This window comes from Mustela erminea, chromosome 15, assembly GCF_009829155.1.
Source record: "Mustela erminea isolate mMusErm1 chromosome 15, mMusErm1.Pri, whole genome shotgun sequence".
Classification (NCBI taxonomy): domain Eukaryota; kingdom Metazoa; phylum Chordata; class Mammalia; order Carnivora; family Mustelidae; genus Mustela; species Mustela erminea.
Window position 1 is genome coordinate 32,069,135 of NC_045628.1, and position 12,242 is coordinate 32,081,376.

Here is a 12,242-nt window from a genome sequence, read left to right on the forward strand (position 1 = left end):
TTAACTGGAATGTTTTTATTTTAAGGTTGGGCGGTTTGAGATTAACCTTATCAGCCCAGACACTAAATCAGTCGTGCTTGAAAAGAATTTTAAAGATATCTCTTCTTGTTCTCAGGTACGTATAAAAGTACGTCATATGTTTGACGAAACCAACTTAATCTTATTTTTAAATTAACCACAAAACAACTTTAATGTTTTATTTAAAATCTTTAATCTCTCTGTCTCTTGATAGAGAGAGAGAGAAATCACAAGTAGGCAGAGAGGCAGGCAGAGAGAGAGAGGGGAGGAAGCAGGCTCCCCGTGGAGCAGAGAGCCCAACACAGGGCTCGATCCCAGGACCCTGGGATCGTGACCCAAGCCGAAGGCAGAGGCTTCAACCCACTGAGCCACCAGGCGCCCCTTGAGTGGATTTGTCTTAAAGAAGAGTGCTGCTTTGTTTGTGTCTCTGCTGGTGTAACAAAATCCTGTCCAGGTCCCTCAGTATCGTAATAGCTGGTCCTCCTTTTTATCACCCTTTCTCCTCATAACGTCACTTCAACACATTCTCTCCTCTGGTGGAATTTTTGTGGTGGTGAGTTCTTTTGAAAATACCTCACAGTTAGTGTTCCTCAGTCGTGGGCAGTGGGACTTGTGGGTATCACTGAGTCACGTTTGCTCTTTTTGCCATAATTGGTAGTAAAAAGAGAACTAGCACTTTCCACTTCTTTTAATGTAAATGCTAAAATTTGAAAAGAAAGTGTTGGTATATTTTTGTTCTTTGGTTTATTTTTAATTCACAAACTGTGTATTTGAATGCTTTGAAATTATTGATACAGCTCAACGTCTACAAGGTCATAGTAGGCATAAACCAGTGTCCTCTAAGTACCACAGTAGTAATTTAGAATATCTATTCCCAAGTTAGAGCCGCCTAAATGTATTGTAAGCATAGAAGGATTTTTTAAGTTGTTGGGAGTAGAGAGAATATCTAAATCTAAATATGGGAAGGTTAAGAATGCAAGGATGCCTCTATGGAAGTCTCTGGAATAGAGAAGGATTAACTTCTTTCCTAGTGAGTGACTTAAAGGCACCTTTAGGGACCTAAATCTTGCTAAAGTCCCCTTTATTTTGATGTCAAAAAATGAAGTCTGCCTGTTTATTTTTAAATTTCAGAGTTAGTGTTGCCCTAGGTATAATATTCAGATGTTCTGCTTTTCAGAAATGATGAACTTTTGTACCTTTTGTAATTGTTCACCTCAGCCTCAGCTAATGCCTTGTCCCTTCTGATATTTTTGTATTTGTTCTATTAACGGTATCATAAAATTATGTTATGAAGATAAAAACTTTCTACTGTAATAACTAAGAGAGGCACAACATCTGATTATAGGAATGATAAATGACAATTTTCTAAATTCCTATATAAGGGACCAAAAGTTGGGTAGAAAAATTATATTCACTTGAACTGAAAAAGTAGTTATTGAGTCTTGTTGTAATTACCTGTTTGCTGGGGAGTCCCCGCAAGATCATAATCTTTGTGAGGGCAGGCATCTTTATTTTGTGGTGTTTCTGTAGGGCATTCATCCCATAGGGCATCAGAATAAAATGTTAAGATAGAGCTTAGTACTTAGGTGTTCAATAAATGTTGAATGAACATTTTTATGTGTGGGACCTTGTGCCAAGTACAGAAGAGAAAGTGACGTGCAAACCAGTGTAGTTCCTGCCCACCAGGCTGCAAAGGGTCATCCTAAGAAGCTGTGTCCCTCATCCACACATTCCTCAAACCTCCCAGTGAGGAAACAGCCTTGCTCATTGAACATCCAAAGGGGAAAAAACAAAGTAGTGGGGGGAAAAGAAGAAAAGAACCAACCAAGCCAAATATATAAAACTGGCAATTCAAACATGATTTTTTGCTTTTTGCCCTCTTTTTTTAAAGTGAGGATGTAGAGAAAGGAGAAACCTCTTTCCTTACTGGTGGGAATGTAAACTGGTGCAGCCACTGTGGAAAACACTATGGAGGTTCCTCAAAAAGTTAAAAATAGAACTACCCTATGACCCAGAAATTGCACTACTAGGTATTTACCCAACGGATACAAAATACTAATTTGGAAGGGCACACGCATCCCATTGTTTATAGCAGCATTATCTCCAGTAGCCAAACTATGGAAAGCACCCAAATGCCATCAACTGATGAATGAATAAAGAAGGTGTGCTATTCACACATGTACACACACACACACACACAGACACACACACACAGGAATATTAGCCATGAAAAAGAATGAAATCTTGCCATTTCCAATAACATGGGTAGAGCTAGAGTATATTAGGCTAAGTGAAATAAGTTAATCCGAGAAAGACAAATAGCGTATGATTTCACTCATATGTGGAATTTAAGAAAAAAACTGATGAACATTGGGGAATGGTGAAAAAAAAAAAAAAGAGACAGAGAAGAAAACCATAAGAGACTCCTTTTTTTTTTTAAAATAAATCTCATTTATTTATTTATTTATTTATTTAATTTTAAAGATTTTTATTTATTTATTTATTTGACAGACAGATCACAAGTAGGCAGAGAGGCAGGCAGAGAGAGAGAGGGGGAAGCAGACTCCCTGCTGGGCAGAGAGCCCAATGCGGGGCTCGATCCCAGGACCCTGAGATCATGACCTGAGCTGAAGGCAGAAGCTTTAACCCACTGAGCCACCCAGGCGCCCAGTTTTATTTATTTTTGTTTGACAGACAGATCACAAGTAGGCAGAGAGGCAGGCAGACAGAGAGAGAGGGGGAAGTAGGCTCCCTGCTGAGCAGAGAGCCCAATGCAGGGCTGGATCCCAGGACCCTGAGATCATGACCTGAGCCGAAGGCAGAGGCTTAACCCACTGAGCCACCCAGGCGCCCCCATAAGAGACTCTTAATGATAGCGAACAAACTGAGGGTTGCTGGAAGGCGGATGGGTGGAGGGATGAGCTAAATGGGGGATGGGATTCAGGAGGGCACTTGTGAGGAATTTAAAACACTGGGTGTTGTATGTAAGTGATGAATCACTGAATTCTACTCCTGAAACCAATTTTACTATATATGTTAACTAAATAAACTTGAAATACAAAAAAACAAACAAGGGGCACCTGGGTGGCTCAAGTGGGTTAAGCCTCTGCCTTTGGCTCAGGTCATGATCTCAGGGTCCTGGGATCGAGCCCCGCATCCGGCTTTCTGCTCAGCAGGGAGTCTGCTTCCCCCTCTCTCTCTGCCTGCCTCTCTGCCTACTTGTGATCTGTCTGTCAAATAAATAAATAAATAAAATCTAAACAAACAAACAAAAAACCAAAAAAACCAAAACCAACCAAACAAACAAGCTTTGTATCCTAACCTTCTGGTTCAGAAAAAGAATGAAACCTTTGTGTTGAGGCCTTTGATCAGAGTAATTGTCAAGTTAACCTCTGCACCTCACTGGCCTGCTCTTACTACTTCTTCCCACAGATTTGAACTGATACAGTATGACCACATCCAGCACCAGGCCTGCTTTTTAACACTTGCACGCCAATAAACATTGCTTTATGCAAAATCTACAGGACTGTGTCCCTGGCAGCGTGAGGAATCAGGGAGTGGTTATTCTTTTTTTTTTTTTTTTTTTTAAAGATTTTATTTATTTATTTGACAGACAGAAATCACAAGTAGATGGAGAGGCAGGCAGAGAGAGAGAGAGAGGGGGAAGCAGGCTCCCTGCTGAGCAGAGAGCCCGATGCGGGACTCGATCCCAGGACCCCGAGATCATGACCTGAGCCGAAGGCAGCGGCTTAACCCACTGAGCCACCCAGGCGTCCCAGGGAGTGGTTATTCTTTCCTGGAAACTTTGCCACTGCTTGAGGACTTCCTGACCTAATGAGGTCCTACAAATTTTTCCCATTTATTACTCAGCTAGTAAAAGAGATTTTATCATCACTAAGGAGTTGTACCAGATGAGGCTTACTTTCAGCTCATGAATGGCAACCTCGTTCCTCCTGACTTCTTACTTTTGGTCAGAACTGATTTCCTTTATTCATATCCATTGGCTCGACTGAGCACATTACAGGAATAGTGGTTACTGTTTATCGAAGTTATGTGCCAGTAACGATAATAGAAAATTCTTAGTTGTAAATTTGAAAAATTGCTGAGATAGTTGCCATTACTACCATTTTCTAATGAGAATGAAGCCTCAGAAGTTGTTACTTAGCACGATGGCTCATACCTTGTAGATGGGTTGACCTAAGAATGAAGCACAAATCTGTCTGACTCCGAAGCCTATTGTCTTTTCACCGGGATTTAGGTAATTCCAAGACAATTTTAATTTTTTTGTCTACCTGGCTTTTTAAAGCACTGTGCTTGCTTATTAAAATGACAAGGTGCCGTCTACTAATTGGTATGTATGTATTCAGCCTGGCTGAAGTTCACAGATGATTCAGAATTTTTTAGTAAGTGTAACTGAAGTTCTTTAGCTGGCGTTCAGGAAGTACGGTGATTTGTAAATTCGGATAATTGACATCTGCTGTTATTTCTTTTTTTTTTTTTTAGAAAATTAAAAAAAAATTTTTTTTAAAGATTTTATTTATTTATTTGAGAGAGAATGAGTGAGCGAGAACATGAGAGAGGAGAAGGTCACAGGGAGAGGCAGATTCCCCAAGGAGCTGGGAGCCCGAAGGAGGACTCGATCCTGGGAGTCTGGGATCATGACCTGAGTCGAAGGCAGTCGCTCAACCAACAAGCCACCCAGGCGCCCTGCTGTCGTTTCTTTAATATATTAGTTTCCTAATGTTTGTGGCTCCTTAAATGTCTCCGTAAAGACAGATACTCTAGTATGTTGAATGCGCATTTTAAGGAGTTGGTTGCATCCCATTTAATTAGAGCATCATTAGTGATAGTTTTTCTGATTCTGATTCTGAGCTTCATATAGACAAGAGCGGGTTTTATGATAACCCATCAGACTGCTCGGTCCAACAGGACGGATAAATTGAGAGCCCCATTACTTACAAACACTCAGTAGCCATTTTATTACAAGAGACAATGAATTATGCCATCACATTTTTCTTCCTGCGGCCCAGAGTCACGGTGTGCAGGACACAAACAATCTGAGTTGCTGTTTTTCTTTATTTTACATGTCAAAAGACCAGCGCCTAAGTTTGCTATGACATTATGTCCCCCTGTCACCAGGCTGAGAAGGAGGAATTCATGGAAGCGTGAAAGTGTCGTAGGACTGATGCTGATTTCCATAGTCTGATTAGAAGGACCTTTGGCAGTAAACACTGTACTTCCTTCCCCTTTGCAGGGTATAAAGCATGTTGATCATTTTGGCTTCATCTGTCGGGAGTCAGCAGAGCCCGGGCTGGGCCAGTATATCTGTTACGTGTTCCAGTGTGCCAGCGAGTCTCTGGTAAGTGGCGTGATTGTAGCCTGCGCGTGCCTGCCCATACCTCCGGCTGACACCGAGCCTCGCAGAACTGCTACCCATGGAAAAAGAAGAGGGCATCCAGAAACAGGTTCCTGCTCTTTAAAGTAGCAGTAAGAAAAGAAAAACAAATTGTCCTGGTAATTTTTAAGCCTAGATACTTTCTTGACTTTAAGGAATTCAGTCATGTCATCAGGGCTATTTTTAAAAGGTAGGAAAAGACTAATAATAGGAGAAGAGCTGTTATTTTTTCCATTGCTCATGTAAGATGATAGGGAGGACCCACTGATCTCTTATTCTCTGAATTATTATAAGATCTTAGAGGAAGAAATTCTTTCATCAGCAGACCGGAGAGGGATTTTGTTTTCTTTCCTTATTTCATTAGCCATTGTTCTCATTTTTTTAAAAAATTAATTTTTTTTTTTTTTTTTTTAGATTTTATTTATTTATTTGACAGAAAGAGATCACAAATAGGCAAAGAGGCAGGCAGAGAGAGAGAGGAGGAAGCAGGCTCCCTGCTGAGCAGAGAGCCCGATGCGGGACGCGATCCCAGGACCCTGAGATCATGACCTGAGCCGAAGGCAGCGGCTTAACCCACTGAGCCACCCAGGCGCCCTAAAAAATTATTTTTTAATGGTCTTATTTTAGCCTTCATTTTCTTTCTTTGGAGTTTGAAAGTCTGTTCTTCTTTCCAGCACCCTCCCCTCACCCCCTCCACCTGCCCCTTTATGACAGCAGTTGAAATTGAAGAAATATTTAAGGCAAACTTAGAAGTGCCTGTGAGTGACTAAACGTATTTTAATATTTTTCCCTAAAATTTTTTACTTCTTCCACTTGTATTATCTCTCCTAACCATTTTAATATCAACCCTTAGGTCCGTGAGCATACTTTGAAGAAAAATATTTCCTCAGGCATATAATCCTCCTACAAACATTTCTCCTGGGAAAACACACACCACTTAGATATAGACAACAAGCCAGGCAGCATTCTTCTCATTTCTTTGGTGCCATCATTTCTGCTCGATTTTGGCTTTCCATATTCACCCCGTGGAAGGAATACGGAAGTGTAGGAATAATGACGAAATGGGAGTCAATTGATTCAAAGGCACTTTCTGACTGTGGCCCTCTGGGTCTCACCTTGTTTCCTCTGGGGAATATAGCACTCCCGTCACTAACAGTTTCTTCCAGAGAATTCCATTTGTCTTTCATTCTCACACTAGATAATTAGCCGTACCTAGGAAAAGTCCACATGTTGAGATCCAGGTGTTCTTGGTATCGTAGTTTCAATTCAGGATTCGAGATAGAAATTTGAGAGTTGCTATTATGTAAATGACAGCTGGAGTCATAGAACAGTGAGCACAGGCAGGGGGAGAGAGCCCGAGAGAACCAGTGACCCAGCCCTAGAAAGTGCCAACCAAGTGAGACGTAGTTAGAAAGTAAGGTCAGGAGAATCTGCTGTCCCACTGCCCGCTCACGCCTCACTCCCTCCTTCCTTCATCCACTGTCCGCGATAAGGTTGATTCTTCCATGTTCTGTATCCCTTTCTGAAACTTATCCTGTATTCCGTGTTTTATCTCGGCATCTCCATTTTCCCAGCTTCCCAGTGTAGATATTGTAACACATTCTCCTTCACCTTCCGTATCCACGTGTTCACCGGAGCCTGTTAACACAAGGACAAAGTTTCCCTATCCGTTTCTCCTCCTTTCCCTCTCTACCTGATTCTGGGCATTCATCTTCCCGACTTAGACTCCCACACTAGTGTCCTCACTAGTCTCCCTGCCACTAGCTTAATCTGTCATCTGTCCACTTCCCACGTCCTGCTCTAGCTTTATTTCTCACAAAATTTCCAGGAACCATTTTATGCCTTCTTGTTAAGAGACAAATCTAGATTGTGTGGCATCCCCCCGGGATGCCTCTCCCTTTCACGACCGCGTCCTCACACAGGCTATCCCATCTCCTCAGCTGGTCCCTAGGCCGGACAGTGAGGCTGGTGTGGCGATCGCTGTGGTGTAGCTTTCCTTTCGTTCGCTACCGGAGCCTCAAGTGGTTCATGTGAGGTTCGCAAGGGATCAAGGATTGAAGGGAGGGGCTGGGGTCGAAACTCTGAGATCACTCTTGGTTGCACAGAGCCAGGAGTCCACTGTGTCAGAGAGACCAGAGCTGGGGCTCCTACGTTTAGATCATCAGGCAGAGAAAGTGGCCATGCGGGTCTCAGGGTCTGCCCTGCTGTGGAACAAGGAGATAATGCTGTGTTTTCATCACCTATTTTTCACATTCTTGTTTTCCTGTGACTTGAATCCCCTTCTTCTTTTCTGCCTTGTATTTGTACACATCCTAGTGAAGTATTTTTGGATTTTTTTTTTTTTTTTGGTAGAAATTGACTTTTTTTAGTTACTCTGTTATCACTGCTCTGGCCAGATCTTGTACCTAGGTCTTTAACAGTTCCTATTAATCCCCGCTCTTACTTGTTTACATAGCTTTCTAGTTCACTAGACTGTGAATCCCACAAGGTCGGGAGTGTTTCTAGAGTAGCAGGTGCCTGGTAAGTGTATTTTAAGTGAGGGAGTGCGTTACTCTTAACTTCAGGCAAGTGCTGTCTAGGTACCCGCGACTCTCATTACTGTGTAGCCTGCATTAAGAGGAAAACTACATAAAACCTTCATATTCGCAACCTCATTTATAACTTTTATTTTGTTTGTGGTTTTAGGTTTTTTTTTCTTCCTCATACATGTAGAATGAGTTTTTGAAACAGGGAGTCAGAGTGGAAGGTCTGGGAACATGCTGTATTTTCCACTGACTAAGGCAACAGACCAGCCTGGGGGAGAATGTCTTCCTCTCACACAGAGGCTCCATCAGACTTGCCCTTTTGGCACTGTTATTGAAGGACAGCAGGCCTTCCCTAGAATCTTTTAAAACTTGTAGATTCTTGTTTTATCAGTAAGCATCTTAACTGAAGAGCGGGAGTCAGAAGTGCAGGCTAGAAGAAAAATTAAATGAGAGTTCCTGTATAAAAGGGGATGGTCCAAGCAGCTGACATATGGAACAGAGCAAAACAGTTAATTAATTATTATAGGTCTAAGGGGTATATGACTGATGTGGCTTGGCAGTTGTATAAGACAAAGTATTGGAAAACCACACATGCTGACTTATCTTCTCTGTGCAAAAAGAATATACACCAGCATTTTCTTTTCCATCTTTGTGACAATTGCTGAGAAGTGATGAACAGCGTAGTGTTTTCATGGGTCCTGAAGAGTTACACTCCAAGTTTAGATGCTCGATATGACTTCCTTCCTTCCTTTGTAAAATAGCTGTTGGCAGTTGACTTCATCTGGTTTAAACAAGCCTTGAGATTTGTGGAAAACACCATTTTTGCATTCTCCAAAATTGGTTTAAAAGGTGTGGGGAAAAAATGGAAGTTGCTGCTGATAGACAAAGAAAAAGTAAAACCCCACAGATGCAGACATTGGCATCCAAGAAATGTCTCAGGCTTCTGAGACACACTATTTCTATAGGGCTTAATAGTTTACATTTTTTCCAGAGAATTAAACTAGGTAATCCTGTGAAGTCCTTACACATTCTGTGATTCTTCGGGTTATTCCTAAATGCCATAAAATACCTAAGTTTGGTGCATAAATGCTTATGAACATTATCTTAATGTTCAAATCTACGGATTTTTACCTTAATACCATAAATTGGCTTTCTTTGTCCCATCTCAAGTATGAGATTTCACTGGAAATTTAATTTTGCGTGATGGTAATGCTAAGAATACAAGCCTTCTGTTTGCATATGATTGATTTATCTTTGTGCATTCCTTTACTTTTAGCCTTTTAACAAAAAATCCTATGATTTTTTTGTTGTTGTTGTATCTAGAATGAAACATGTTACTCATACTGCATTTGAACTTTTAGTTGGTCTGATCCCGTGATAGAATTTATAGGCCATCTAAAAAAAAGTGATGTATCTAAAAAGCAAAACATTTAATATTCTAAAATTCAAATAAAGAATTTAGTACTATTTGTGTCAGAAAGGAATTGGTAGCCACGTATTAGACACTGTTGAAATGGCCTCTTATTTCATCTAGAAATAGAGAAGAAAACATGGAAGTTCAGTATTTTCACTGGAGGTCTTTTACAAGGTAGTATTACTAAGTAACAAATCCATATGAAAGCTAAGCCGATAACTCATCCCCTCAGTGCCTTTAACAAATGAGAAACAAGAAGGTAGAAGCAAACATATGCATAAGTAATTGAAATTGTTTTTGAATACATATATAACAAGGCAAATGAAATGAAACTTTAAAGGCATTAAGTATGTAGTGCTTTTATTTTAAAGGACAAGAAATCTTATAATTTTTTAATTATAGCATGAAAGAACAGACTTTATGATTAACCCATTTTTATTTATGGAACAGTGTGAAATTATTCATAAGCCTTTTAAAAACTTGGAAACATAGTAAAACGTAACTAGATAATGACTGGCTGCTTACTGCTTGATGTCTCCTTTTAGTCATAATACTAGAAGAATAAAGTTGCTTTTCATTCCAGGTTCTTCATACACTCACTTGCAAAAGTAGATTAAATCCTTTAAATAATAGCTTATTCTTAAACCAGGCTGAAGGGGGAGGGGAAAGAAAGTCTTTTAAAAGGTGGTTTTCAATATCAAAGCTAGCTGGGTGAGGCCCTTGGTACCCCACAGCTCTGCATTGAGGTTTGAGACGTTCTGCAGCATGGGAAAACCACAGTTTACATTGATGATGGCATCACAGAGACATGGCCTGAAGTGGGTTAGCAGTGCAGGAGCGTGAGCTGGTAGTTGACCCCAGAGAAGCAAGCAGGAAACTAGAATGCTAGAGTCACACTTCTTGATTGAGTCACTGGAAGGGCTAGGGAGAAACCAGCTGGTAGTTTTCAAACTGCTGACCTAGTGGTGAGACCCAGCTGTGGGACAGCCTAATGTCAGAACTTCTTAGTTTCGCACATAAGAAGGGAAATGATGACAAATTAGCAAACAGAAGATAAGACCGACAGCCTTCACTGACTTCCTCAACCTTCGTTACATTGAACTCTTTCCCCTACACTACAGAACTTTGCCTAAACCCATGTTTTGTTTTTACACTAAAAGTGATCCAGAAGGATAAAATAAATAGGATACCTATTACCAAAGGTGGACAATGAACCTATTTTGTTGCTCCTTATATATTGCAGATGTTAGGTTCCCCCAATAATGGGTCCGTGATTAAATGAGCGAGATGGATACAAAGCGAAGGTCAAGTAAAGCTTTATTTCGCGCCAAGCATCAAGAATCAAACCTAACGTTCGGGGTCGCGCCTCTTACAGAGAGGGCGACTCCTCTCTGCTTCACAGGCTAGCTTTTAAGGGCGAAGGCCATGCCGTTGGGCCTGGCTGCGCACAGGTGGCCAATGAAATTGTTAACACACAGAGAAAGCTGCACAGTCATGTTAGGTCACACATAAGTGACCAACTGAATTACAATTTACCCTAGTAGATATTTGAACTAGCCTATCACCTTGGTCAGAATTGGCACCTTGGGCGGGGAGACAGTATGGTACCCCCACTGATCAGATGTCTCCACCTGGCCTGACCCATCCTTGTATTCGGGCTTTGTTACCTGGGACTGGTTTCCAGGACTTTTTTTTAAGTAAGTCCCCTGGGGGAAGGAGGGCAGGGATAGTTTAAGTTTTAAACAACAAAGTTATTGTTTAACCGGATGGAAGCACTCTGGCTAAATAGATCCTTACAGCAGACAGACTACTTCATGGAACAAAGATCCAACTGACTGTCAGTCAAACCGTCAGTGAAGGCGTCACACTTAGTGGGATCTAAAACTAGCCTCCAAGGACTCAGTGTTACACACACGAAAATGGTCTTCCCCTGTCCAGCTTTCAGGGATAGTATAATTGAAGGTCAAACTTTACAGTTGATATTTTCTCTCTGCTTGCTCTGTAGTCACCAGATTCCATTATTGATTATTTAGTTTGCATCCACAACGTCTCATTATTGCTGCTGGGCTTTTAATGTGTTGCTGTGAAGGCACACTTTTTTAGAGACCTGTGTTATGTTCCTTCTCGTAGGTGGATGAGGTAATGCTGACTCTGAGACAGGCCTTCAGCACCGCGGCTGCCCTGCAGAGCGCCAAGACCCAGATTAAGCTGTGCGAGGCCTGCCCTATGCACTCTCTGCATAAGCTCTGTGAAAGGATTGAAGGTACCATAGAACGGGGCGGGGGCGAAAGGAGTTCGCTTTGGCATCTGGGAAATGAGAAAGTCGTTACTGTGGGCGGTTGGGTCTTTGTTTCCAGGTGAAACCAGAGCCCAAAGAATCATTTCTCACGTCTGGTCAAATTTGTGTTCGCAGTCTCTCTGAGGTGCTTGCCTTTTTCCCTTCCTCTTTCTTTCTCTTTTTCATTTTTAATTCTTTTTCTCTGAAGGCAGACTCGAGGAAGGGAGTCGTGTTTCCCACAGCTCTTAAGACTGCTGTGTACACAGTGGGAACTGACCAAATATTTGTCGAATGGGTGAAGAGAGGCAAAAGCGTCCCAGAAAGTCAACTGTTTATTGAAGTCTCTTTTTATTCCCCTCTCGCTTGATGATGTGTTCCTTTTCCCTAAAAATGTAGAACTGGAATGAACCTTGTGTGGCTTTTGAGGGACATTTGAAAATGAGAGAGATCATGGATGTGATACCATGAAGCAGGTTTTTTTTAAAAAAAGTGTTCTGAGGAGGGGAAATGAGGACGAGCTGACTCTGGGACTCACATTCCCTTTCTCCTCATTATCTCTTATTAACAAGAAAGGTTGGAAACTACTTCACAGGAGAAGAAATGCAGTTCGAT

General features: G+C 41.4%; 1 protein-coding gene across 3 annotated transcripts in view; it reads left to right on the forward strand.

Annotated features, from left to right (window-relative positions):
* Nucleotides 1-12,242, forward strand: part of TBC1D4 (TBC1 domain family member 4) — a 192,061-nt gene that overhangs the window by 122,437 nt on the left and 57,382 nt on the right. For all 3 annotated transcript variants that reach the window (XM_032315115.1, XM_032315116.1, XM_032315117.1), the window contains exons 3-5: nt 26-115; nt 5,273-5,377; nt 11,483-11,615. In XM_032315115.1, coding sequence (XP_032171006.1) covers nt 26-115; nt 5,273-5,377; nt 11,483-11,615 — 328 coding nt within the window. The remainder of the gene's footprint in view (nt 1-25; nt 116-5,272; nt 5,378-11,482; nt 11,616-12,242) is intronic.